Below are 27,220 nucleotides of genomic sequence, written 5' to 3' on the forward strand. Positions count from 1 at the left end.
TTTTATATATTTTTTTATATATACTCAGTAACACTGATCTTGTTTTGCAAGAGCATTCTGAATCTCCTGGCACTGGCACGCAGGATGCGAGGGCAGCTATGCATTGTGCTGCTGACCCCATTCGACAACAGTCCTGTATCGTTTGGTTCTGTTCCTGCTGTGTCTGCTTTGGTGTTTGATTACAATTAGAATGTTTCTGGGTAAAACCAGGTGACCCGTCTCTGCAGTTGAGGCAAAATCCGATCCTGGTTTTTCCGTTTAAGCAGTTGGGCGGCGCTCCAATTCTTCCTAAGAAAAGGTCCGACTCCTGCTTTTGCAACTCTCCCAGCCGCTGTTAGCATGAGAATAACAGAGGGACCGCCGCTTGTCAATTCAGTTCGTTATAGTAACCCGCACACGGTCTGATCGAGTCGGAGAAAGGAGTTTAAATCGCAGACAGGGAACGGGACAAACTGCATAACGGTGATTCGCTCCGGAAAAAAAAAAAAAAAAAAAAAACACTGCAGGAATACATTTAGGAAGGTAGCAGATTTCTAAATCTACAGAATACAGGAATACACAGCGGCTAACGACCTGCGGTTTAACATGGTACGTGTTAACGTTATATTAAATGAAATTGTATTTATATAAAACACCAGCAATGACAATACACCACAGTCTTGCGCAGTAACTGCGATTAGCAGATAGATTCGTTATGTTATGACTTTCTTAAGATTTATATATATATTTTTTTGTAGTATCTATTATTTTTTTTTATTTTTTTTAAGGAGCAAATACTACCTTGAATTGATCCCTATGTATGCTACAGTCGACCGATCAGCGTGTGAAGAAGTAGTTGGACTTTATATACAGCAGGTATTAATAATTGTATTTCAGATGGCAGTTTGCACAATTTTGCATTGTTTCATTTCAAACTTTTTCAGAAGTACATTATCGGTAACTAACTGTACACTAATTGCCCTCAAAAGAAGCCTGAAATAATAATACTTTACATATAATAATTAATTCCCATTTTTGCAATGGGACTACTGTAACTTGATTTAAATGTAATTTATAACAAACAGTACCGCTATCTTTGTTTTGACCGTTTAATCTGCACCGTCCCAAACAGCGCTGCGTTTATGAATTTCGTCTGGTCCAGTATTTGACTGCTGGTCGCTTTGCCACAGAGCGGTCAGCTGGTCAGCTGTGACTAACTTTTCTCCATGGTGATGCTAATTCGTGATCACGATTATCCTGTCTGGTTAATAAAAGCAACTACAGTACAGTAGAAATGCTGCCAGATTGAGGCATTACACTGCACTTTGAATGTGAAGCAACTAATATGATTATCCCCGAATCAATCTGTTTCTGTGTGTAGGTAGTACAGTAGCACCCAGCTTTTGAGTAGTTACTGCAGGTATGCACCACATCGGCTGTAGGAAGTAGCCAGTGCACAGATTGTGTGTGTTCACCAGATGTGATGCAAGTCGAAACTCACTGGATGAGGAAGCAGTGCTGCTGTGTTGTACTACAGCACAGGGTTTTGGGTTAATGACTGTATCTGGCACAGGGTGCTTTTGTGGTTTTAATTCCCTTTCTTCATCTTCTTTTGTAATTCAAAGGGGCTGCTCCAACCCCCGCTCAGACGAAGAAGCAGCAGACATTTTGTCAGATTTGTGTTTCAGACAGCTGGGCCAGCGCTTAATATCTCCTGTGTGAGTTCTGGGGTGGCTGTAACCCAGTTCAAATTCTCAAGCGTCTTGTCTTCAGAGAAGATAAAGAAGTGCAGCACGCCACAGCGAGGAGCTCTGTGTTCATGTTAGGGGCTTTTTAAACCTTAACCAAGCCATTGGCTCCCAGTATTGCTTCTTCTCTCCCGTGCGCTCCCATGGAAGCTGTTAACCGAAGGGTATGCTGTGTGCCTCTGCCCCGTGCAGAGGGCTCTCATTGCAATAGTGTGCTGCGTCGATTCCTAGCGGATTATTCAGTATGTGTCAGAAATGCTGTAAGCATGGTGCTGCACAGTTAATAAAAGCACTCGATTTGCTCTGTGCGAACCCTGACTTTTATTTCCCCAGCATAATAAATCTAGAACATGCGTGTGTTGTGATGTGGTGGAACTCAAAGGCTTTGCAGTGTTGCAATCTGCAGTTGCTGGCAGTGTCTGTGAGGACACAATTAAAAGCAGATCTCTGAGTCTCTGAAGAGAATTGCAGTTAGAGCCTACAGTACAGCTTCCTGCTCTCGCTGGCCGTTCAGCCTTTCTTTATTGTGACTGTTGACTGCATCTGCCCTGGTACTGTGCAGGCACCCATATGAGAAACTTCCAAACAGAAATCCAGACCTGCACAGCCCTAGAGCCTACAGGGACGGAAATAAGACTCCCATTGCATAGCAGTTTGATCTATTCCTGGATTTGCTATGAGTTTAATAAGAAGTGCCTGAGCTTGTTGCCTATATGCTGTGTCTAATCAAGCTAGTAGTAAAACCTGGAATGGGTGAAAGTGATATGCAATAGGAGTCTTGTTGCCAATATTGTGCCTCGACTTACAAAAACAAAACAAACAAATAAAACCTTCACTGCAAAACAAGCTTCAATTGAATTTGTGTTCTGAACCCCTTATGATTGTTCCCACAAAAACTGCTTCCAATAAAAAGCTATTCAGTCCAGGGATTGCAGGTAAACTGTGTGTTTACTGGATTGAGGAGGGTTTTGCTTTTATTTTCTTTGTAAGGGTTGGAGGAGGCAGTGTAGCTCCTTTATCCCTAGGCATGGCTCTGTTTCTTTCACTTGTTGTACTGTAGTCTTCTGTACAGTACCCCGAGCCGTACAACTACTGGGACAAAAGACAAGCTGGGATTGTTGAGTGGAGCTGTTGACAGTAAGTGTGTGTGCCTGGGCTGGACAGACCCTTTTGGGTTATGCCATGTGGTGTGTTCTAACCTGGGCAGATGGTAGATGAGAGTGACGTGACGTTTTAATCAGAGGCAGTGATAACTTGCTAAGTTTTGAAAAGTCACCAGGCTGCAGGTGGAGAGTGAGTGCCGTGCTTGGTGGCCCTTGCCTGTGTGGTGCTGCAGTCGCTGGTGTGCACAGTTCTGTGTCAAGGCCTCTCTCAGTCTAGGTGGTCTCCAGCCAGCCACTACAAAGAGCGCCCGCACTGTAGTTTGTACATTTCAGACAGAACCGTTTGCCATTTTTCTTTTGATATTCCAGAACATGGAACAAAACAAGAAGGCAGCATTCGCCCCCGGTGCCCGGCGGTAACTATAGAGACAGAAGGCCCCTTTAACATTGCTGACCTCTACGGATTACACGCTAGTCCAGCACGGACACTGGCTGCTCCGGGGAAGCTGTGTTGAGACTCAGCCACCCCCCCCCACCCCCTGGGGATCGGAGACCCTGTCAGCCGCTCAGTGATGGAGTGGCTTGTGGAGCAGGCTGCCTGCAGGTTCCATTTGTCCTGTATTGATGGAACGAGATCCCTGATAACTGCGAGGAGGACGTGCTTCGCTGCTCCTCACTGTCTCAGAGCTGTGTCAGTCCACAAAGCCCTGATTTCTCTACTTCAGTAAGCATTGCAGTGGGATCTCCCTGCTTTCAGTAAGCATTTCAGTGGGATCTCACTGCTTTCAGTAAGCATTGCAGTGGGATCTCCCTGCTTTCAGTAAGCACCTCAGTGGGATCTCCCTGCTTTCAGTAAGCATTTCAGTGGGATCTCACTGCTTTCAGTAAGCATTGCAGTGGGATCTCCCTGCTTTCAGTAAGCATTTCAGTGGGATCTCACTGCTTTCAGTAAGCATTGCAGTGGGATCTCCCTGCTTTCAGTAAGCACCTCAGTGGGATCTCCCTGCTTTCAGTAAGCATTTCAGTGGGATCTCACTGCTTTCAGTAAGCATTGCAGTGGGATCTCCCTGCTTTCAGTAAGCATTTCAGTGGGATCTCACTGCTTTCAGTAAGCATTGCAGTGGGATCTCCCTGCTTTCAGTAAGCACCTCAGTGGGATCTCCCTGCTTTCAGTAAGCATTTCAGTGGGATCTCACTGCTTTCAGTAAGCATTGCAGTGGGATCTCCCTGCTTTCAGTAAGCATTTCAGTGGGATCTCACTGCTTTCAGTAAGCATTGCAGTGGGATCTCCCTGCTTTCAGTAAGCATTTCAGTGGGATCTCACTGCTTTCAGTAAGCATTGCAGTGGGATCTCCCTGCTTTCAGTAAGCACCTCAGTGGGATCTCCCTGCTTTCAGTAAGCATTTCAGTGGGATCTCACTGCTTTCAGTAAGCATTGCAGTGGGATCTCCCTGCTTTCAGTAAGCATTTCAGTGGGATCTCACTGCTTTCAGTAAGCATTTCAGTGGGATCTCCCTGCTTTCAGTAAGCATTTCAGTGGGATCTCACTGCTTTCAGTAAGCATTGCAGTGGGATCTCCCTGCTTTCAGTAAGCATTTCAGTGGGATCTCCCTGCTTTCAGTAAGCATTGCAGTGGGATCTCCCTGCTTTAAGTAAGCATTGCAGTGGGATCTCCCTGCTTTCAGTAAGCATTTCAGTGGGATCTCCCTGCTTTCAGTAAGCATTTCAGTGGGATCTCCCTGCTTTCTGTAAGCACCTCAGTGGGATCTCCCTGCTGTTTTGACCTGAGCTAATTAAGGAATGCTTGATGAGTGAACTGCTCTACAGCTCAATTCGCTTGTTCTTTACAGTCCACCTGTTCATTCCTGTACTCCAGCGCTGGTTCATTCCATTGTATTTGTATGGCTGATACTCTGCACTCAAATCTCTCCCTTAGAAAAGTTTCCCATTGTAAAAGAATAGGCAAGTGTAGTGAAGCACAGTGAAAGCATGGTGAAACAGTGTAAAACAAATGAACAAACATGGCAAACCAGGGTAAACTCTGGGAAATGAGAGTGTAACCATGTGAAAAGCATGGGGGGGAAACTGCAAACATACTGTGGTAAGGAGGCTTGCTCTGTAGCTTTTCATACATTTCAATTATTTTTCCCCTTTTTTTATATAAATAGTACAGCCCTACTCTGTTGCACAGAAATGCTGTTCCGGGAGTGACACGACCTTGTGAAAGAAAAACGCTCCCGATTGAGTGAGAAGTGTACTCCCTGGATAGCTATATCCTGCTGTCTTCCTATATTATAATATACAGGAATACAATATAGCGTCACACATACAGTGTTGTATTAACCAGTGCCTGTTTCTCATTGAATACTCAGCAAAATAACTTGAAGTCTAAACCCAGATTGAAACTGTTGCCATTGCATAACTGATAACAAAAGCACTCCTGGGGCACGTAGTCCTTCAATTCATTTTTTCAGTTGTTTGTTTGGTCCGATTAACAGATTTGTTTTGCTTTGATTCATTTTGGTGCAAAAGCCATTCTAAATCGTTCCTGATGTGTTCCCTCTCACGACATGTTTTCAATAAATTAACAAAACAGTGAATTTTCCAAAATAAAGTAAGTGTGCATCTGTAAAGCCTCTTTCTTCTCCGTGGCGTTCATGACCCCTCTTTAGGGCTGTACAAACAAGTCGGATGCAAACCTGCATGGATATCCCTTTTTAACATTCTGACCCCTAAAAAGTCTCCTTGGAGACCCACGGCTGATTGAGCTCTAATCTCCACCCCCTCCCCCAACCAACACCCGACCACAAAATAAGACACAGCTGATGCCGTCCTGAGCTTTCTTTATCAGCTGCTGGTGCTGCTGGGGGGTGTGGGCTCAATCGATCGCTCTGATGTTTCTTATAGATTAATCCGATCCATTACTCCGCTCAGCTGCTTCCTAGATTACATTCTCCCTTCCAGTTTGTGAGCGGCCTCTATACTCACTGTACAAGCTGTTTAGACCCTGCTAGCACTGGTGCAGTATTAGTGTTGCTGCACAACTTTGAAGTGTGTCACGTCTGTACTTTGTCTCGCAATCTTTTTATCTGCTGCAGTAGAGTAAAAGCCTTTTTAGTACCGATTTGTGGTTACTTTTGAAGTTTGAACTTTTTGACAGTTATTTACCTGCAATAATGCAGTTTGTTTCAGGGAGACTTTTAATATCGCTTAATAAGTCTGAAGTGTTTCTTCCAGAAAGACCTAGTTTGCACCACCATGCTGCAGGAGATTAAAGAGCCTCCTCACTCTGCTCAGAGCCCACGGCTTCCTAACAGACATCTGACTCAGAGAGGCTGGCCGCAGCAGCTGGTCCTGGGGGCCTGAGTTTATTCAGAACAGTCGGGAGATGTTACGCGGGTTAATTTGTGCGATAAATGGAGCCTGCAAAGCAACAGGAGGTCTGATACACAGCTGCACCTGGAGAGAGGAGAGAGAGGCGCCAAGCTTCATTCATTCGTTCATGTAATTATTTCAAATATTTGGAAGTGCAGTACGGGCCTCTCTCCTGAGCTGAAGGCTCTGCTTGAGGACTGCAGAAGCAATGCTGCTGTACGGTAGAGCAGTTCATATACACACAAGTGTGGTTAAACAGAAGCAAAGAAAGTACCGCTCCTTTTTAAGGCTACAAAAGAATACAATGTAAAACATATTGGTTGCCTGCCAACAACGGGAGAGAATTCCAGGAATGTGGGGGTGCGGGCAAAACCAGAAGAGAGTCTGAAAGTTTACTAGCATATAGGCCTGCGGTCCTTGTGCTGTTGTGCAGTGTGGTGGTTTTAGAAGACTTTGGGCATTTAAGTGCTAACACTGTACACGGCAGCAAGTGCCTTGTCTTGCGAACGCTGGTGGATTTTGGGGCTGTGTTTATTGGTATTGGAATTGCGATTCCAGTAGTAAAGATTGGTGACTGGGCAGTGAATGTGTAGGACAAGCCCCCATTTTGTATCTCACTGTAGCCTACTAGAGTAGCAGCACCCTGGACACTATACTGAGTTTAATCAGGTGTCTTTACTGAGGTGGTTGCCATGTGAAGCAGTGTGGTAAGAGTTTGTCTCTTGAGATTTTGCCACTGCTCTTCACCGCGGTGTCTTGAGTAACCGTCAGCCTCTAATCCTGCAGACTGGGAGGCCTGCCTGAACCCTGGGAAGGGCCATCTGTCTGGCTGCTCACTTGCTTTCTCTCACAGGAACCAGTCCCTGTTTCACACATGGGCTTGGTTTGACAGGTTAGAGGGTGCATCAGGTGACCTCATGAGAAACGTGAGGGTCAGACCTGAACAGCAGCAGTTTTCTGAAAGTACAGTAATAACAGGGGTGGGAAGCGGGGCAGCACTATACTGCCTGGGTCTGGAGAGACAGTGGAAAGAAAGAAATGGACTTGGCATCTGTGTGCTAGAGTATACTGCACACTGCCCAGCGAACTTGCTTGCATTGCAGTGTAGTGTAAAGGGAATCTGGTGAGGGTTAAACAGGGTTTTATGCTTGACTTAATTCTAAAAATTAAAATAGCTCTCAGGTTTCATTTTATAATTTGAAAAGTTCCTAATGTATATACTGTACTGTACTAACCCAATACAGCGGAACGCTACTGAAATAAAACCCAAGAATAAAGTCTTTTAAGGGTAGAAAGCTTTGCTCCAGTGCAGAAATCACACATTGCTTTCTATCTTAAAGAAAAAGAAGAAATGAACTACATGGCCGCAGCTGTGGTTCACTTCCAGTGGCTGCTCCTCCAGTGTATTGTATCTTCGCAGTTGTTTGCTGGGTTTCTAATGTCATTGTTTTGATGTATTTTCGAAAGCCGACCCCGCAGTGCGTGCCCTTGACTGTTGGCAGACTGACAGGTCTGTTAAAGAACATGGAATTGAAAGGCACTGATGCATCCCCCTTATTAACCCTGTCTGAAACATTTAACCAGGAAACGGCATTTCCAAGACTCTCCGCATTCACAGAGCTGACAGAATCAAACCTTACAAACCTAATGAGGCTCACAAAGAAATACAGTGACTACTTACAGGAGACAAAGAATCACAGAACACTTTGATCAAGATTGTAAATCGTGACCCAAAGAGATAAATTGAATTGATCAGAGGTACAGTGCTGTCAACTCTATGGAGTTACAGGAAGGAGTTGGGGTTAAAGTCCCAATAACTGTGTATGTTTTATAGAAGTCTAATGTACTGCGCTCTATGCAAGGAGCATACTGATGCTACACTGTAATCAGGTAGGAGGAAGACCATAGTAAACATTATTTTTATCCTTGTCGAAAGTGTTAGTGAGTGAGTGTTACTGATGATTAATATTTCAGGGTAATTTAAAAATACCGTTTGAATTCGCGTGATACATGTGCGTGTCATGTTTTCTATTCACCCGTTAACAACATGCACCCAACCCTTCCATGATATTGTAATGTATTTGAAATGCTACTGTAAGTTAAGGAAGACTGTCTTGTGCAACCCATTCTCCTTATTTACTGCAACATCCTTTCCTCACAGCAAAAACATGCGGATGACGTCATCGTTCTGGAGAGTTTTCCTACTTATTGTTCGTACGAAGCTGCAGGCATTTTGCAAACAGGACCGTGCTTGTGTAGTGTCACAGAAGCCCTTGCATTGCTTCCCAACAGGGGCTCAGTCAATGAGATTCCTGCAAGTGGTGTAGCTTTCAGCTGAATATAACCCAGTGCTTCTGTTCACGTCCACAAATAGTATTCCTGAATGCATATTCTCTAGCGTGATGGTGCGGAGAGCTTCCAGAGGAATCAGGGCTGCTCACTGTGATGACGCATTGTGAGTCACTTCATAGATTAATTTCCTAATGCACTGATCCTAACTGACCTGTACCATGCAACTCTAAATTAACAGGACTCCGATAATTCCCTGGACTAGCGGAGAGCAAACCCTGCTTGCAAATAACTGTTGGAGGTTTGCAAGTGTTTCAGTTGTGGGCATTAAGGAAGTCTCTAGTTTAGTATGTGTGCTCGGTATAGCTGGTGTAAGATCCTTCTTTGTGTCTGTCTCTACACAGCGAGGAGGAAAGGAACAAGGCAGACTCTTAGACTCACTGTGAGGTGCACACTGACACCAAACACCCCCTTCAGTGGCTTAGAGCCAAATCTCCTTCAGTGCCACAGTTACTGAAGAAGCAGGGGAATTGGTAGCAACCTCTTGAAGTGAAGCATCTAACTGTTGACTTCCTTCTCTTGCCTCAAGGTGGATTGTACACAGTAATCCTCTTTGTGATGCAGTACTTTGAGGCAGCTTGGGAAGGCTCCACATAAAGGATTTCTGTTACAGTACAAAGTGAGATGAACATTTTCCAATACGCCTCTTGGTGTAAGTATTGGGGGGCTTGTCTCTTGGCCTCGTCTTGGCTTTAGGACAGGGCTAGCGCAGTTATACGACCCTCTCCTTCAATCAGAGGACAGGTTGAAGGGGGAGGATTGATGTGTCTCAAGCCGGCTGCTGCCACAGTGTTTTATTGTAAGTCAGTACTTCAATCCTGGAGCAGGGATGATGTACGCTGAAGCATCCTCATGCCCGACCCTCTGTGGCATGATAAACAGCACGAACGAGGCACTGCTCTGTGTGTTTGTTTGCACACTTAGCACCGCAGGGTTAATTTGAAGTCTGACGGTTTTTTATTTTATGGGTCGTAGTCAGTGGGGTTGCTGGATTTTTCCAGATTGATAGCTAGGTCACGGCAGGAGTTTTTCACTTGGGAGGGATGCGGTTCACCAGCAGGGTTTGAATCAAATTATCCTCAGTTCTTGTGTGTTGTGTGTGTGTGTGTGTGTGTGTGTGTGTGTGCGCTGTAGACTCGGGCTGGAAGTCAGGAGATTGGATGTGCAATCCATTTCATTAAAGCTTTCAGATTAATGACAAAGATTGAAGGCAGTTCCCTCCACTGTTGTCTTGTCAAGGTTCTGTAACATTGTGAATTGCACAACGCAGTGTTCAGTCTGTTACTGTATCCGTGTGCAGAGGGAAGGCAAGCCAAGACTAAAGAAATGCAACACTCCAGTCAGTTAGGGTGGCTGTACTACACAGTGGCGCTATTGCAATGTACAATAGGTACATAAGTACATTGAACTTGTTGTTCAATGTGAAACCTAATAAATATACAGCAGAAGCATTCACCGTGTCCAATATACAGGGTGACTGGAAAGTAAGTTTATGGTGTGCTTCACTGCCATGTGTTCGCTACTTATTGATCCAGCACTTTGAGTATAAATGCAGATGAAAAAGCATTGCTCCTCCAGTTTGGTCGGATCAGATGTATAGTTGAGAATGTGCTGTACATGTCGTTTAAGAATTGATAAATCGCAGGGTTCCAGCTTAGCGGAAACACTTATAGTGACAGATGAACCAAAACTGCTGTGATGACAGGCCAAATGGAGCAAATCTCTATCTTATATAATTATTAAACACGCAATCATGCTAATTGTAGACAAATAAAATAAGAAGCTATGAGAGGACAGTGGTGTCTTTAATGGTGAGGATTCTCTGCCAGGGTCATGCTGTAATCTAGCTGGCAGTGTGCTCAGTTGCTGCTGCAGGTTCTACACACTGTAGAGGGGATTTGCCCTCTTGAGAGGAAGCTTCGGGTCCTGTAGGGTATTCAGTGTTTTTTGTTTAACAGACTGGGACTTGCCCACTAACCCCGCTCCTGTGTGATCCCTTCATGAATACTTGTATTCCAGAAACCTGTCTCCTTCCAGGAATTGCAAGGTGGCATGGGGAGGGCAGGCCCACATTTGCCTCTGGGCAATGGCAAACCCAGTTTGGGTGGCTGTTCATTCTGTAAATAGCCTCAGCAGCAGTGATGGCACTCTCTGTAAACGCTTTCCTTTGATCACCAGTAACCAAGGAGCTTGACCCCCAGTGACCTGGGTGTTCGTCTCTACGGAGACACAGAATCTGGAACTAGGCCTACATGATTGTTTCCAGTTGATCGTCTCCCCCGACAGGACATCTCTGAGACGACCAGGTGGCAGGTGTGTGATCTTTCAGAGCGCTGCTCAGCTGGTGCTCAAGCTGTTGAATGACATGTTCCTCCTGTATTGAGGAAGGTTAGCTGAAAGCACGTGGGCCTGCTTCCTCAACTCCAGCCTCCAGCCCGTTTGAACAGCATGCTTAAATCTTCAAGTTAGAGGAAGGATGGGCTTCTTAACAACCATTTGGAAAACCCCTGCCCGATAATATATATATACAACAGAATGTATTATTAGAATAATACAACATGTCAGTAATGTACTGTTTATTTAAATTGGGGGCAGTGCTGACACGGATACTCTTTCATTGGAATTAGACTTGGAGTTCAAGAACGGTTCAAAGGCATATCTAATGTAAAGGACTTGGCAAGTGGGAGACAATATACTCTTTGTCAGACAACCAGGGAAACTTGTTACGCTGCCTTCTCTGCTTAGACATGCATTCAAAAGTAATTTAAAAAAGAGGAAGAGAGAAAATTAATCAGAAACCTGCTTTGTTGTGGTTCCAGTCTCAATATCTGAGCTGCATGCAGGACAGCAGTAACGCATTCTCCTGCTGTCATTATCTGAGGTGCATGCAGGACAGCAGTAACGCATTCTCCTGCTGTCATTATCTGAGGTGCATGCAGGACAGCAGTAACGCATTCTCCTGCTGTCATTATCTGAGGTGCTTGCAGGACAGCAGTAACACATGCTCTGTGTTGATTCAGTGGATTATTCTTCACTTATCACCCCTCCTCCTGGCTTCCCACAGCATTTCATTACAAAGCACTAAAGATTGATTTGCTCAGCCGCTGACCTGGGTTCGCTGTCACAGGTGCTGCTTGGGGACAGGAAATCATTTTGAACCATCAAATGCTGGTGCAGCCCTGTTCTTCAACAGCTGCCTAACAGGGATAGTTTTCAGCAAGGGATTCAGAGGCTGAATAAATAAGTGGGCAAGTGACCCTGTGTGCTGATGTAGACACTGCCTCTTAACCTTTGGGATCAACTGATTTTTTTTCAGTTCAATCCTCTTGTGATCTGTATGCTACCAGGGATGTCTCTAATACCTCGTTTCCACTGTACAACCGAGCCAGGACAGCAGCGAGCTAGCTTGGCACGGCTTAGCAGGAGCCTGGTTGTGTTTCCACTGCAGAGCTGCTGGCATCGCCCTCACTGAGTCGCATGTAGTTGATGTGGTGTTAAGAGGCTCTAGATCTGGTTAAGAGTTGAAGAAACGCAGAAACGCTCTCATTTGTGACCAATGATCCCAGCTCTGCCAGAACACTTCTCTCTGCCCGCAGAGACACTAGAGTCTGTGCTTCCTCAGAGACCCAAGGCTGTACTTGTCTCTCCTCCGACTTGCTGCACACCTTGTTCGTCTTCCTCAAGTGTACTGACCCAGCGTAATGATGAAAATCCTTAACCCTGCCCCTGGCCCTGCTTGGCTCTGAGACACATTCAGATGAGTTGATGCCACAACTTCACAGTTTAGTGCCAGTGGAGAAGGGGTATACAGTAGTGGTCCCTTCCATTTGAAATGAGCATATTTCCAGAGTGGCAGACATGTTCAGCGGGGTTGTGTTACTCATTTCAGTAAGTGTAATCTAATATTGAAACGTGCTTGTTCTGTTTTTGTTAAGTTAGACTATTAGATCGAAACAGTAGCCTGTGTCTTGCCTACACAAGCTGGCTTGGTAATAGTGTTTTGTTTTTTTTCTAGTACAATAAAGGGAAAAATACACAAATGCAGACAATGACGCAGAAACCCGTGGTCTTGCAGTTTAAACTCGGGGGTGTTCTCACAGAATCAGGCAGGTTTCTGTTTGCTAGTTGTTTTGTAGTCTCCGGAGACTGCACTGCACTGTTTGTTTTTGTTTTTTTTTATTGGTCTGGATTCTGTTCCTAACAGGGCACCTTTTGTTTTGCACAAGCAGTAGCTGGCTGGCACACCCGCCAGGAATTCTGCCTGGGAGATTGGGTCAGATAGTGGCAGATAACAAGATGTCCCGATTGCCTCTTTGTGCATTGAAGTTTTGTGTCTCTGTGTTTAATGTCCAAGTGCCAGTGCTAGTGTGTGTTGTGTGTGTGTGTGTGGTGTGTGTGTGTGTGTGTGGGGGGGGGGGGGGGGGGGGGGGGTGGTGGTGCTGAGAGCAGGGTGGTTGATCTGTGTGCCTCCGGAGAGATGAGGTCATGAACATGTTGTCCTCTGCCCTGTTCTGTGATGTACAGCACTCAACTACAAAATGATGTATCTCAACTACAAAATGCAGCGTTTACAATCGCGTGATTAAAAAAAAAAAAAAAAAAAAAAGAGTTTAACCCTATACATTTTACTAAACCCCAAACCACAGAACAGTCAATTTCTATTGTCAATAGTGGGCAGAATGTAACAAAGAAAAGTGTGTAATACAGGAGGAAAGAAGCCCAATAAAAACTCCAGTTGAAGGGAGATGAATTCTCTGTGTATCCTTTCCAAGTGCCTGGCTGGGCCCGGGAGCGCTGAAGAGACGTTTCCATTGGGCTTCTGTATTCCAAACCCAGGTTCAGAGCTGCAGCTGGCGGCCCGGTGTGTGCAAGCCCGGACAGCCACCTCGTAACCCAATCCTGCAGTGCAGTGCCTCCGTGCTGTTCCTCAGAGCGCTGTGCTCCCTGCTCCAGGGGGTGGAGTTAGTGCTGGTCAGGTCTGCACACAGCTGGGAACACGTCTGCTTTAACTGATGGGTCCAGGTTCTAATTTTAATAACAAGGAAGCCCTATCCGCCTCATTGAGGACGTACCTGAAGCAGCACGGAGGGATCTTTTCCAGGCAGGAAGGCTCTGTTGCTCAATCCCAATCTGCTTCTGAATTTGCATTTAAAATAGGTAAGTATCCTTTCCTTGGCAAGTTTTATATGGGTTACAGTATGTAGAGATCACTGTACTACAGGTCTGATCGCCGCAGCTTCTGAGCAGATGTTCTGGGACGAAGTATTTCAGATGGAAGGAGCCGAGGGCTTGGAGGGTTATTGGGACAGTCTGCTCTCAGACGGGGGGATGGGGTGGTGTTCAAGCTGGTATAATAACATTTCACCTGAGGCACTAAGTCTTGAGCACGTGCCACTTTGTACTGAGAACCACAGGAGTGAACCCAAACTCTACAGATTCCACAGTGGGTTTGTTTGTGTTGCTGAATTAGATACAGTTGAGTTTACAGACTGTTTAATCACTACTGTTCTTAGAGTATAATATTTCTTTATCGAATCATCAGTTATATGTCAATTTGAATTAACCTTGCTCCACATTCATCTGTTTACAGCATTTGTTGTAATGCTTTCTTAAATTTTTTTTTTTTTTTTCAATAATTAGACATGGCTGATCGGGCCCTTAGTAAGATCTGTAAATGTTATAGAATAAAAAACAAACAAACAACGTATTGACAGAGATGTAAGCGTGGGTTGACCTGAGCAGTTTTCTATGCGCTGGCTGCTGGAGGGCTTGCTCTACCTGTAATGCACGTGGCTTCTCATGAACTGTACTGTGTGTGTGTATATGTACTGTATAGGGGTTTAGAGGCTCGCAGTGAAAGCACTGACAGTAATAACAGCTGTCCCATTCTTTACCCACCTGCCTGTGGTTTCCATTCTAATAAAGCAGTGCATGTCTGCAGGATTGCTGTGTGTTCACGGGCACTGGAAGAGAAAACCTTGGAGAGACAGTGATTACTGCAGAGAAGGGCCTTGTTGTTTAAAGCACTCCCTCTTCCCTTTTTTCATTTCTTTTTTTAAATTAAAAATAACACAGTTGGGTGCAGCTTGTTGTTAATCAAAATGATCTCAAAGGGTTTTCTTATTTGAAAACTACATTGTTATGACGACAGGCCCTTTTTTAATAGTGTTTGTTGTAAGATAGGTACCCTTTTAAAGGCAAATTCCCTGCAGTGCATACTTGCATATATCACACTTTTAAACTTGAAATATATCTATTGTAGGACATTCTCTAACCGCTTTTTTACTTCTCTATAGCTGCTTCCAGTTGAGAGGAGACATTCAACAATAATAGGCTTCTGAGCCTTTATCCAGCCGCCTGTGGTACAGTAACTCCTTGCTGTGTTACTGACTCTCTTCAGTACGTTTCAGATGTCCTGAGCCCAAGCATGTTGTGCAGTCCATTCTAAACCCTTCGTAATGCCTGCAGAGTCCGTGCTGTCCCTGATGCACAGATAAACGCGTGGGCTCCTCAAGGTTCTGTCTCGGATATCTATTGCTGTGAAGTGAAGCGATCTGGGTTTGTTTAGGTTTTGATTTGTTTAATTCACCGCTGAGTGATGAACCCTAGTAGACTGGGGTTCAATAAAAACTTCAGCATGAAAATGAGACGCTGTGAAACTTTTTGCCATTCAAGGACTAGATATTTTTGTCTTCTATTCCAAACGTAGCTTTAAAATCTGTAGTTTTAAGAGCAAACTAAACTGTTGCCTTTTCCAGGCCTGTTTGATCCAGACACCTCTACGTCCTTTAAAAACCGACCCAGCAAATAGCACAGGTTTGTCAACAGGTGGTCTGTCAACACAAACTGGCGGCTCTAACCTTGACAATTTCGTCTCAGCGCCGGTGAACCTGCATGAGAGGCTCAGCACAGGAAAGATCAAATTAATAATTTCCAGAGCAAGAATGCATGGAACGGGATTGTTTACAGAAAAGAAAAAAAACCCACTCAGCGTACACAAGGGACCCGGATATGGCAAAGGTACAAGACTGACAAGAGTGTTAAAAACAATACCCAAAACAAATAAAGCAAAGGTGTTTACCCAGTAATACTGTCCAAGTATTGTGGATTATGTTATGTGAAGCTGGTTTCACAGGAGCTACTCAAGGAAAGTGAAAATCAATTTTTTTTAGAGGGAGTGTTGGAGTCCTACCAAAAACTCAACACAGACTTCAAAGGGCACTTCGTGCATATGAGAATTGACCAATTAATATACCTCCCCAATTTACAATAGAAGGGCTGTAGGCCTACTCTGCTCCCACGGCCAAGCTGAACTCGCCTCTTACACCCAGGATGCCAGGCACCGAGCTGATTCAGGAGGGTTCATATCCTTCACAATCTCAGCATGATCATTTATTTGCTTAAAGGGTTAAAGCCGTGCCGCACTAATTAAACTGTCTATGTTTCCATGGACACGGTTTCTAATCTGAAGGACCGGGAACTCTCAACCAAAACCCTCTCTCCTGTTTCCATTTTCAAAATCTGTAGAGTGCTGTACAGTAGGTGGTGGAGAGACCTGGTTTGCTACAACGAGCTTGGCCTGCACAGACAAGGATCTCATGCATTCCAGTTAGCATCAAATAAACCTGCAGGACAGACATGTGCGTAGTGATGCATATGTGTCCAATATGAATTTTTGGGGCATTTTTTTATATAAACAATATATTTGTTGATTCCTGCTTGCCAATAATCTTTCACTTGCAAATGATCAGTCCATCAGTAGAACACATTTGCATGTGATTGCATCTGTTGCTGTAGCTATGGCTCCTGACTACGGCTTCATAATTGATGTCACGCATGGCATACTGCTGACCCTTCAGCTTCTGAACGATCTCGGCCATGCATGCACAGAGCTGTAGTGCTGTGGATTATTTCTTCGCTGTGCTTCCTGGCCTGTCTCTGTATGTTGGTCTGAATCAGCAGCAAGTGTCCAGCGAATTCCTGCCTGTGAACAGTGTGTGGCTGCTGATGTGAGAATCAGGGAAGCATGATGATGTGTTGCAAGGGGTGGGGTTTGGGGTTATCTCACCACTGTAGTGGGATTTCAATACCGCTGTGGGTTAGTGCCCTATAAACCCGACTTTCATTATACAGCGTTTCATGACTATTGTGGATTTTGTCGGGTCACAGTTTGGATGATTTGGTTTGAAGTTTAGATGCAAGTACTGAATGCACAGCACAGGATTTTTAAAGCTGAGTTTTCTGTCCTCGATTCTCTGCCTGAGGACTTATTTTACAATGGAAGTTTTACTTTTCTCTTCGTTTCTCATCACAGTAATTGGTGTGTCTTGACAGATTAGCCCAAAAGGTTATGCAATAAGGAATGCGGAAACGTATGAAAAATGTCTTAAAGACAAACGCCTGAACCTGCCCTGAGTCTGCTTGGTTTTCAGTTCTAAACAGAACACCCTGACTCATGATTACAGGGGTCCGCGGTGTGGGGTGAGTTATCCTGGAGGTCAGAGGGCAGTAACTGGATCCAGAGTGTATTGTGAAGTGCGGTCAGCTGCAGTGTCCATATCAAAGAGTGGAAACTTCCGTGAAATCACTCCTCCATCTATCACCCTCGGGGCAACCTCTCTGTGACCATATTCTCCTGTTTTGTTCTGTTTTACTGTAATTGAATGCTTGGAATAGCACTTTCAGATACAAAGTAGAGCCCAGTGTTTTTTTGTGTTTTTTGTTCCTTTGTTTTGCTTGTATATTTGGCTTCATACTGTATCAAAAGGCCATCGAGCGCACAGCTAGGTATTTAGTTGGTAAGTTGGTAAAACATTTCCATTGTAACTCTTTGCTGCTGGTTTATCTTCTGTACTGAGGCTATCAAATGTACAGACTGCACACAGGAAGAGGCTCAGTGGTGGGGACAGATTAACTGGAAGGTTTGTGCGTTGCACTTAGCTAATGAACACGTGCTGACCGTGGGAGGAAGATGAAGCACTGGCTTGCTGTTTCTCCTCCCTTGCTGCTGTGGTTTCCAGAGTCTGTAGCTGCTTCCTAATTGAACATTACCTGCTGTGCTTCCCGACCAGACCCTGCTCAATCCTGGGCTCCTGGCAATTAGAAATTAGTTTGCGATGATGACTCATAATGGTCTTAATAAGCTTTGAGACTGGGCTGGGGTCTAAATGGTACTTACCATTCATTATTTATTTTTTAACATGAAGGCCTTTTTGCACACATGCTAATTTTCCAACTGTAGTTTTCAACTCTTCCGTGCCGTGGCAACACAAGGTCCTAGAGTGTAGTAGTAAAACAATAACCTGTTCCGGATTGAACACAGAATCACTTTGAGAGGATGTGCCGAGGTTGGGCCCCTCATTTCCTCCTCTTCAGAAGTAAACTCCACCTGTTTCTTATTTGCTGTCCAGGCACTACGTGAAGCCTTGTAGTAACAGGCTGGATCTAGTTTTCAGTGCTTTATACCCCCCAGCTGCCCTGGGTCACTGACCCTCAATGAAGACAGGAAGGTCTTTTCAAATCCTTTCTTTTGTACTGCTGTTTTTATGAATGGGGTGGGGGTTACTCCTGAGAGATTAGCCGATCCACAGTTCTGCATATTATTTATCTTGAAACCAAAGCCAAGCCTTCTCCTGCTCTCTTTGGCATAGCAGCTTTCCACTTACAGTAAAGTGTTTTCAAAAGTAGTTGTTACTATAGCAGATGGCAAAATGTTGCCTGTTTTTCTTGGTTCCTACTAAATGTTTGGTTAGCTGTCCTGCCGTGGATTGACGCTTCCCGCAAGCTGTCCGTATGATATGGAAAGCGCAGACCTTTATACATGGCAGCTGCTGTAGAGAAAGAGAGAGAGAGAGAGCGCCTCTAAAGGAGGGTGGAATGTATTCTGCAGGAGCAGTTAATCACGTTAACTGTGTCCAGACTGCAGATCAATACTGCCCTAGGAGGGGGGCCTCATCCACTGGGGATCTCTGAGGTGCTGCTGACAGCTTGCAGTTTTGAATCTGTTATTAGAAGAAAGAAGCTTTATAGAAGCGATGAAGCACATGTGCCTCCACCACCGGACAGTGTGCAAGTACCCAGGCGCCCCACACCAGCACAACAGGGAGGGAGGGTTTGATTCATCTCTTCAATCCCAACACCAGAGCACATCCAGTTTCATCTCTTCAATCACGATGCCAGAGCACATCCAGTTTCATCTCTTCAATCACGATGCCAGAGCACATCCAGATTCATCTCTTCAATCACGATGCCAGAGCACATCCAGATTCATCTCTTCAATCACCATGCCAGAGCACATCCAGTTTCATCTCTTCAATCACGATGCCAGAGCACATCCAGTTTCATCTCTTCAATCACGATGCCAGAGCACATCCAGATTCATCTCTTCAATCACGATGCCAGAGCACATCCAGATTCATCTCTTCGATCACGATGCCAGAGCACATCCAGTTTCATCTCTTCAATCACGATGCCAGAGCACATCCAGATTCATCTCTTCAATCACGATGCCAGAGCACATCCAGATTCATCTCTTCAATCACGATGCCAGAGCACATCCAGATTCATCTCTTCAATCACGATGCCAGAGCACATCCAGTTTCATCTCTTCAATCACAATGCCAGAGCACGTCCAGTATCGTGAGGTGCACGAGGGAAACAAGGAAGGGCGCTTTTGTGTTTGTCTGCCTTACAGTATCTGATTAATTACCTGGAGTTTTAATACTAGGGAGCAGGAGTGCCTGAACACAGTCAAACAGTCAGATGTTTAAAAGCACATTTTTCTTCCTATTTGTTAGACTGTACTATATTGTATTGCGTGATAACTCCCAATGGTTATAAAAACAAAAAATGCAAACTATGTTTACTTTGTCTACTGTACTGCATCAAGTTCACTAAAAGCTGTATTAGTTTCCAGCCATTTGCAGAACTGGTTTATTTTTGTTTTTGACACTGAATTCTGGTGGTTTCAGCTGTTGCAACCAGATCCCTGGTATTTCTTTAATTTATTTCAATCAATAGAAATCTGACACCCAAAACATTAATAATGCACATCTCAAAACGGGAGAGGGAGGAGGGGTGGGGGGTACTCTGGTACATGGATCTGGTTGCTCAAGCAGAAAATGAATCTCTTACTTCAGTGGGAGTCCTGGGATATTTCACTAAATAAAACCACAGCTGCTGAATGAATTTGAACTCTTTCAAAGGCTGAGTGAAAAAGGAGCTTGTTTTAAAACTACTAAACAAAACGTTATAGGAAATGACACTAAACATTATTAGAAGTTCAAAGAGTTGAATAGCGCAGGTAAAAAGTACAACCACAAGGTCCAAGGGTTAAATCTACAGAGAGAGAGACAATTTATTGGCTTGGTCTTGACATGGTGATTAATTAACTCTAACAAAGGTTCAATCACTGTTTTATTGCACCTGCCACAGGCTCTAGCCTTTTAAATAAATACAGTATTGATCGTCTGTAACCTTAGCAAGCGCGAGAGAAATGTTTTCAGCAAATTCTTTTAGTGATATTAAATTTGTGGTCTTTCCAATCAGTTACCAAGGACTGAGTGCTAAAGAAAATCAAATAAACAAAGCCAAGATCCTCTCTGCTGGAGTTAAGTGCAGGAGCCTGGCTCAGGCAGTGTATTCAGTGGACCCTTGTATACAGGGACAGTAACTGGGCCGAGCAGTGAATTAATCGGTGAATTAACCCCCTGAATGTAATGACTAATCAGGATGCTACTGTACTGGATCCAGCTCCAGACTCTCACCGGCCCGGGGGCTGGTGGATGCGCAAAGCTGCCTGAATTCCACTTCACCTCATACCCTGAAGGCTCTGTTAACACTGGAAATGATTTCAGCAGGGCTGCTTCAAAGAGGTGATTTAGACTTGATGATTAGATTTCTTTAAATATCTTTTTTTTAATTTTTTTTTATAACAGGTAAAAAAACATAAGATAGCTTGCTAGCTAGCAGCCTGCAAAGTGCTGGCAGTGCTTTGTGAAACTGACCCCAGGAGTGTAAGGGACTAACACACTCAAGGCTTAAGCTTGCATACAGCTCTTCAGTTATCTAGCCTGCTATACAGCACATGGAACAACATTTTATTAATAGCACCAGTCTTAATAGCCTTTAAATGCCAAATTAACTATCAGATTGGCATAAATAAATGCAGAGTGGCAGGAGGGTGGGATCCACTCTTCCATACACACTGTCCCTTGGCAAGCAGGACAGGATCTTGTTTGCAGTGGTGGAGTGGAGATCACTCTCAAATCTGTGTTTCTGCAGTAGCAGGCGTTACAGTACCCTGCTTTGGTTATCGGCTGCAAATGACTTCATTTGGAGTTGCTGAACGTTTTGCCCGTTGGCTTTTATTATTTTCAGAAAACCTCTTTTGTTTGTGTGCTGTAATTATTTTCAATCAGCCCTATTGTGCCATACACACAGTGATCACTCTGCAGTGCTGAGCTCAGAATTCATTGCTGTTACAATGGGCCACTGTATCACAGGCTGCTGGACTTCCCCTTCCCAAGGTTCGCCATCACGGGCTGTGTGTTTACAAATTTCAGAGCATTCTGGTAGTTAATGGGTTAATCAGTGGTGCTTCTCAAATTAAAGGTGTGTGGTTCTATGCCAATAGAATGCCTTTTAGGGAACATGAAGCCACTTTGTGGCTTGAAACTTGGTTTCAGGAGACTATGTTTCAGGCCAATGCCCAACAGGGGTGACGTGGGGTTTCTACAAACTATATATCTCGGTCTCCTGGAACCAGGTTTCAAGCCACTGTTACTGATCCATAGCATAGCAGTTTGATCCATTCCTGGTTTTACTATGAAGTTAATAAAAGCTTGTTGCTATACACTGGGGCTAATTAACTTAAAACCCAGAATGGATCAAACTGAATTATTGAATTATTTCAATCTGTGATAGTTTACATGGTTTTTAGATGATTTTTTTATTGAACAGATGGCAACAGCAACAATACCGCTACTGCCTCTGTCAGCCAACACCTGTGTTCCAGTATTATCTGCTGTATTCCTGTCCCTCCTATCAATCCAGCATGTGCTGAAATGAGTAAGCCCTGCTGGAAATGTGGGTTGTCTCAGTATTTATTACAGCACTTTGAAAAAAATTCTAAATGAACCCGCTGGGATTGACACTGAGATGATGAATGATGCATGAAGGAGGGAGAGAGAGAGGGAGAGGGAGGTAATAGTGTTTGTTTCCAAACAAAGCACTCGAAAAGCAGGCATCACTGTAGTTTAAGAATAACTTTGTTGCTCTTCGTTTTAGTAAATGTGGGTTGTGAGATCGACCCTGCCGCGTGATCATGGGGCGAGATGGCATTAGATGCCAGCAGCAGATCTCAGTGTTTTAATATGGCATCATTGGATAAGCACCACACCGCCTCTGTGATAAGCTTTGGGCTGGCAGATGGCCTTCGCTAGCAAACTGGGAAGGAAAAGCTCTATCAGGGTGAGAGGGATGTGAAGACACTACATACCCAGATATCTCCGTCAGAGCCCGTTTCGGCTGCGTGGAAACTCTGGATGTGTCCTCGGCACAGAAGTGTTGTTTACACTCTCTGGCACCTTCTTATCTGTATCAGTGCTGTTGGGTTCAGTCGTCCCTCGTGTGCCTCCTGGCTGTTTCTGGTGTTTGATACGGGCCTCTTCACGCAACAAGCAGGGTCTGCATTAGAGCAAAGATTACATCTTTGTATTGATTGCTGCTGAATCATCTTCTCTGGAGAACGGCAGGCAGCGGAGCTGACTGAAATCTAGACACACCCCCGGATCTCATATTAAACCGTTCTCATTCTGCATGTTGTGCACAGACAGCTGTGTGTTGCACCACGTGTAAATCAAATGTTTCTGAGTTTAATGCCCTACAGTGCAGTTTGTAGTCCATAACGTTGGAGGCATTTTGTACTCTACTTGTATTCTCAATATGTTTAAACATTCTTTTCTCTTTTTATTCTTGTCTTCCAGATCTCCCTGTGCACTTCCTAATCATCCATGGCGACAGCACAGGCCTTGCCCCTGACCAGCGAACCCAGCACCCACTTCGGTGACCTCTACCCCCTCCCCTCCCAGCGCGGCCAGTACAGGAGCACCATGGGAAGTGTGGGCAGCCTGATCGAGAAGCCGGACCTGTCCCCAGAGCCGCTGCGCAGCAGCAGGGCCGTGCCCCAGGCAGGACCCAGGCAGCCCGACGGCCTGCTCAAGAAGGAGCCCAAACCAGGCAAGAGGACCGTCTCCTCCATCAAGAGGGAGCACGGCTCAGAGGAAGGAGAGAACATCTACAGCAAGCTGCATCACAAACACGGCAAGGAGATTGACCTGACCAAGAACTCTCTGCCGCTGGAAAAGGTAAGATCCTTCAGTTCTCTGGATCCCTCTGCTAAGAAATCCAGTGAATTCCTCCTCCAAGCCTGTGCCCTCAAGCCTTGTGTTTGCACATTCTGAAGAGTGGTAGTTTAAGCAGTGGCAGCATGATTTTGATTTTTAAAGAACACTCTCTGTCTGGAATCCCAGTAGAGACTATTGTCTGCGTCTGCATCTTGAATGTGACTGTACATCAGAAACATGTTCACACAGGAATTTAAAGACTGGAAGGGGGTTTGTGCAGTAGGATTTAGTGCAGGAAGGCGTAGAGGAACCAGGGCCATTCATTTAGTGTGTTTTTGTTGATATAAATAGAAGGTAAGTAAGAATCCCATGAGCTGTTGAGGGAGCTCTTATTTATAGGAAAGTAATCCTCTTTGCAGGTGTAACTCTTCCAATCCATTCAAAGCCAGCTTTTGGTTAAGTGTTTTTTAGTAGGCAGCTTTCAATAACTGTAGGCTTTGGATGGAATTATAAATGCATGAAAATGTATCCTCCCCCACCCCACCAAAAAAAAAAATAAATACATGGCTGTTAAAATATTGCTGATAAAGCTTAAAAAAAATCCCAGAAACTATAATCTTCGATTCCTCGGTGGCCGCATACCATACATTCCACAAGTCCGTGATGGAAAGCACACTTGCAGACCAATTGAAAATGTCTTTATTTCATGTCTTTTAGTCCCGGTGTCGACCCTCTGCGTTCAAACCGGTCACTCCCAAGAACTTCAGCTCCATGCAGAACCTGTACCCCTCCAGACACGAGGTCCCAGAGAAGGGGCTCTCCAATGGGCTTCATCATGTCTCCTACGCCACGGTCTCCCCCTCCCGGAGCGGCCCCGCCAGGCCCCCTCCGCCCCAGGCCCTCAGCCAGCAGGACGAGGAGAACATGTCTGACTCGGGACACCACTCCCTGAACAGCCTCCCGCCCTACCGGCCCCCCTTCAAGGCTCACCTGGGCCAGATCAGCGCCTCCATGAGCCACATCAACCACATCGGCTCGCTGGATCGTGGCTCGGCGGGCTACCGAGGGGCTCGGTCCACGGGCACGGAGCTGTCGTGCCGCAGCATGGCCACGCTGCACCGGCTGCAGGGCTGCGAGGGGGAAGCACCCCCGCCCTACCAGGCCTCGCTGTCCATGGAGGACATGGTGAAGGACCTCGAGGAGAGGCTCCTGGAGAAGGAGCACGAGCTGAAACATGTGAGGAGGAACCTGGACGAGAGCGAGGACGCCATCGCTCAGGTGGGGATCTCCTTCTAGAATGTCAGTTTGTTTGTCTGTCTGTCCGGTCGCTTGCTTTGTCTGTGTTGAATTGTTTTCCTTGGCTTTGTTCTTCTTAAGCACCCCCTTTGGTTCTCGCAGCAAAACTGGTGTTTGGAAGTGCTGTCAGTAAGAAGAAAGGAGAGCAAACCTGTTTCTTTAAGAAAAATAAACTATTTAGTAAGGAGTGGACTCACGACTCTCCCACTCACCTCTTTTTTTTTTTTAAATTGCGCTTTTTTGAAAACTTATTTTTCAGCTGTAAGTGTTTTGACAGTCTGCTAAAAAGGCTGTATTATTGTCCTATTTGTTTCTGCATGGATGGGAATAAGGCTAGCAATATGTACCATTCCTGGTTTTAATATAGTTTAATAAGACACGCCTGAGCTGATTATTACCTGTACACACTGTGGCTAATCAGGCTTGTAGTAAAACCTGGAATGGGTGAAACTGAAATGCAATAGGAGTCTTATTTCCATCCTTGTTCTGTGTTCCTTCACAGCCTCCATTCGCCTTCCCTATGCTTCTGAAACTCTCTGACAGCTCGTAGATCAAATAATACGTTGTCATGTGCCTGACAGTACCTCTCTTTAGTGTTGGAGCCAGTATCTCAGTGCCATTAATGTCCTGGCTCAAACACAACCTCTCACAATCACAGTCCTTACTGACATGAAACTGTTGAAATGTGTGCACAGGGACATCTGAAGATTAGCAGGAGAATAAGGCTCAAGTAGTTATTCCTGTAGACCAGCATCAGTGCAATGCACACATGGAAGACCTTCAGGGAAGAGACAGACATGCTTTGTGTTTACTTTCTGGGTTGTTTAGTTTCGAAATACTTTTGTGTGCCAGTGTGTTTGTTTTTTTTAATAAGTCAGCCTTGCTTTGACTGGACCGTGTAACATGCAAGGCTGGGTGCACTGATTTGATGCATTTCTGCATCATGCAACTGCTTGTTTATCTGGAAAATACCTTGTAACACCTGGTGTATCTGAAACCCAGAACAAAAGCAAAACTGCTGCTGGGGTATTCAGGGGCTGTTCTGAGAGTCATGTGTGTATGCACTGTTTGATCAGTGGTTATGAGGAAGGTTAGACTATATAACGTTCCTATTCCAAATGACACATAACTATTAAACACTCAATATGCTGAGTTTTGAAATTGTAAAAGGACATTCCAAACGCATGGTGTGTAAGGAGCTCGCTGTGACTGCGGTGCAGTGTGCTGCAATGTGAAGAGGAAGGTGTGACTCTACTCTCTCCCCGGCAGGTGTTTGAAGAGAGGCAGCGGCTGTGGGAGAAGGAGATTGAGGAGCTCAAGAGGCTCTATGCCACCAAGCTGCGGCAGATCTCCCAGCAGGCCCAGCGCTCGCAACGCACGCTGCAGCTGCAGCTGTACAAGGCGCAGCAGGAGAAGCGCAGGCTGCAGGAAGACCTGGGCGCGCTGCAGCGGGAGTGCGAGGGGTTAAAGACCGTCGAGCAGGGACAGGACAACCCCAGACTGGAGGAGACCAAGTGGGAGGTCAGTCTGCAAACACAGAGGGCTGGGGTGAGGGGGCAGCTCTGCATGCAAGGGTGAGGATTATTGCTTTTTTTTAGAAAGGGTTTTCTGTGCAACAGAAAAGAAAAAGAGATCACATTTTGAATTTTGAATTCCTGAGAACATACTCGATGGATAGGGGCATGCATATACTGAAGAGACAGCTTAGATTGCTAAACTTGTGCGGTACGTGCCTAATAACCAATTCAATTTGGTTGCAAACACATTATTCAAATATTGTCATTTTCGATATGATATCTGCACCTGCACACCCCCTTCTTTTGAGTTTGCCTTATAAATTCCTTGGTAATTCATTGCTGGCTGTACGTTGCTTTTGCTGTACATTATTAAATAACTGACTAGCTTATGTTGCAGGAACACTGTTTGCCGCATAGATAAAAAGAGCTAAACGAGACCAGCTTGTGCGTGTTGCGGACCTTTTGGAGTTGAGATTTCCTTAGGAAGCACAGTGCCATTCATATGCACCCGCATTTCAAAGCCCATCCCCTATCGGTGTCAATACATTGCTAGCTCTGTATAGCAGACTATAGGTACATGCTCTCTGCCCTCCCGTTTCAGGTATGCCAGAAATCAGGTGAGATCTCCCTCCTGAAGCAGCAGCTGAGGGACTCGCAGGCAGAGGTGGCTCAGAAGCTGGGTGACATCTTCAGCCTGAAGACGCAGCTGAGAGAGACGAGGGGGGAGCTGCGAAGCAAGGACAACGAAATCGAGCTGCTCCGAGACTCCCTGCGACGCACCCTGCAGGACGGAGAGGAGGACGGAGAGGGAGTGGGAGAGGGTGAGGGCAGGGAGGGGAGAGGGCAGCAGCAGGGTTCCACGGAGGAGAGGCTGAGGGCGGAGCTGCTCCTAGAAAGACGACAGAACGAAGCCCAGACCTCGCTCTTTGAGTCGGAGCGACGCACCTGGCAGAGCGAGAAGGAGAAGGTGATCCGGTACCAGAAGGAGCTGCAGATGGGCTACCTGGAGATGTACCACAAGAACCAAGCCTTGGAGAAGGAGCTGCAGGAGCTGCGAGGAGGAGGAGGAGGAGGGAGGGGGGGAGAGGGAGAGAGCCGCAGCAGCAGCAGCAGCACAGGGGTCAATGATCCACAGCAGCCCACAGGCCTGCCCTGGATAGAGAGGATCGAGTCCTCTGAAATATGACTGCCCCTGGTGGCAGGAGGGGCAAAGGTCAGAGGAAAAAGGAGGGCCAGAAAAAAATAATGAACGCAACAATCTGTGAGTAAAAGAGACTCTAAAGCTGGAAGAACGCAGTGCCTGTGCAGTTGTTTGTTATTGGATGACATGCCCTTCAATCCAGGAAGCTGCTGCAGAAGGTGCTGCTCATGGGAGTCTGGGACTACAGAAAAATGAACGAGACATCAACGCTGCAAGCTGTCTTGCAAAGTGCCAGATTTTTATTTTTTTATTTTTTTCACGTTTGAAAAATAAAAAAGGGAATTTTTTTTTTTTTTAACATAACAAT

The 27,220-nt window shown here is 45.3% G+C and overlaps 1 protein-coding gene across 9 annotated transcripts; it reads left to right on the forward strand.

Annotated features, from left to right (window-relative positions):
* The first annotated feature begins 267 nt into the window (after positions 1-267).
* Positions 268-27,220, forward strand: LOC121296994 (NEDD4-binding protein 3-A-like). 9 transcript variants are annotated; one of them, XM_041222980.1, is made up of 6 exons: positions 268-588; positions 768-855; positions 22,540-22,920; positions 23,617-24,177; positions 25,465-25,716; positions 26,314-27,220. In XM_041222980.1, exons 3-6 carry the CDS (start codon positions 22,567-22,569, stop codon positions 26,896-26,898), a joined length of 1,752 nt encoding a protein of 583 aa, XP_041078914.1. In that variant the 5' UTR covers positions 268-588; positions 768-855; positions 22,540-22,566; the 3' UTR covers positions 26,899-27,220. The 9 variants fall into 9 exon arrangements, with proteins under 9 accessions (XP_041078914.1, XP_041078913.1, XP_041078919.1 ...); XM_041222982.1 differs by lacking the exons at positions 268-588; positions 768-855 and adding exons at positions 13,052-13,711; positions 14,851-14,953; XM_041222984.1 differs by lacking the exons at positions 268-588; positions 768-855 and adding exons at positions 13,052-13,711; positions 14,851-14,916.

This window comes from Polyodon spathula, chromosome 22 (genome assembly GCF_017654505.1).
Source record: "Polyodon spathula isolate WHYD16114869_AA chromosome 22, ASM1765450v1, whole genome shotgun sequence".
In the NCBI taxonomy this organism is placed as follows: Eukaryota; Metazoa; Chordata; class Actinopteri; order Acipenseriformes; family Polyodontidae; genus Polyodon; species Polyodon spathula.

Excerpts from the sequence above, each read along its gene's own strand:
- LOC121296994 (XM_041222980.1), top strand. The coding sequence starts at position 22,567 with ATGGCGACAGCACAGGCCTTGCCCCTGACCAGCGAACCCAGCACCCAC. Across the intron at positions 24,178-25,464 it reads GCGAGGACGCCATCGCTCAG|GTGTTTGAAGAGAGGCAGCG; the intron begins GTGGGGATCTCC and ends TCTCCCCGGCAG. Across the intron at positions 25,717-26,313 it reads TGGAGGAGACCAAGTGGGAG|GTATGCCAGAAATCAGGTGA; the intron begins GTCAGTCTGCAA and ends CTCCCGTTTCAG.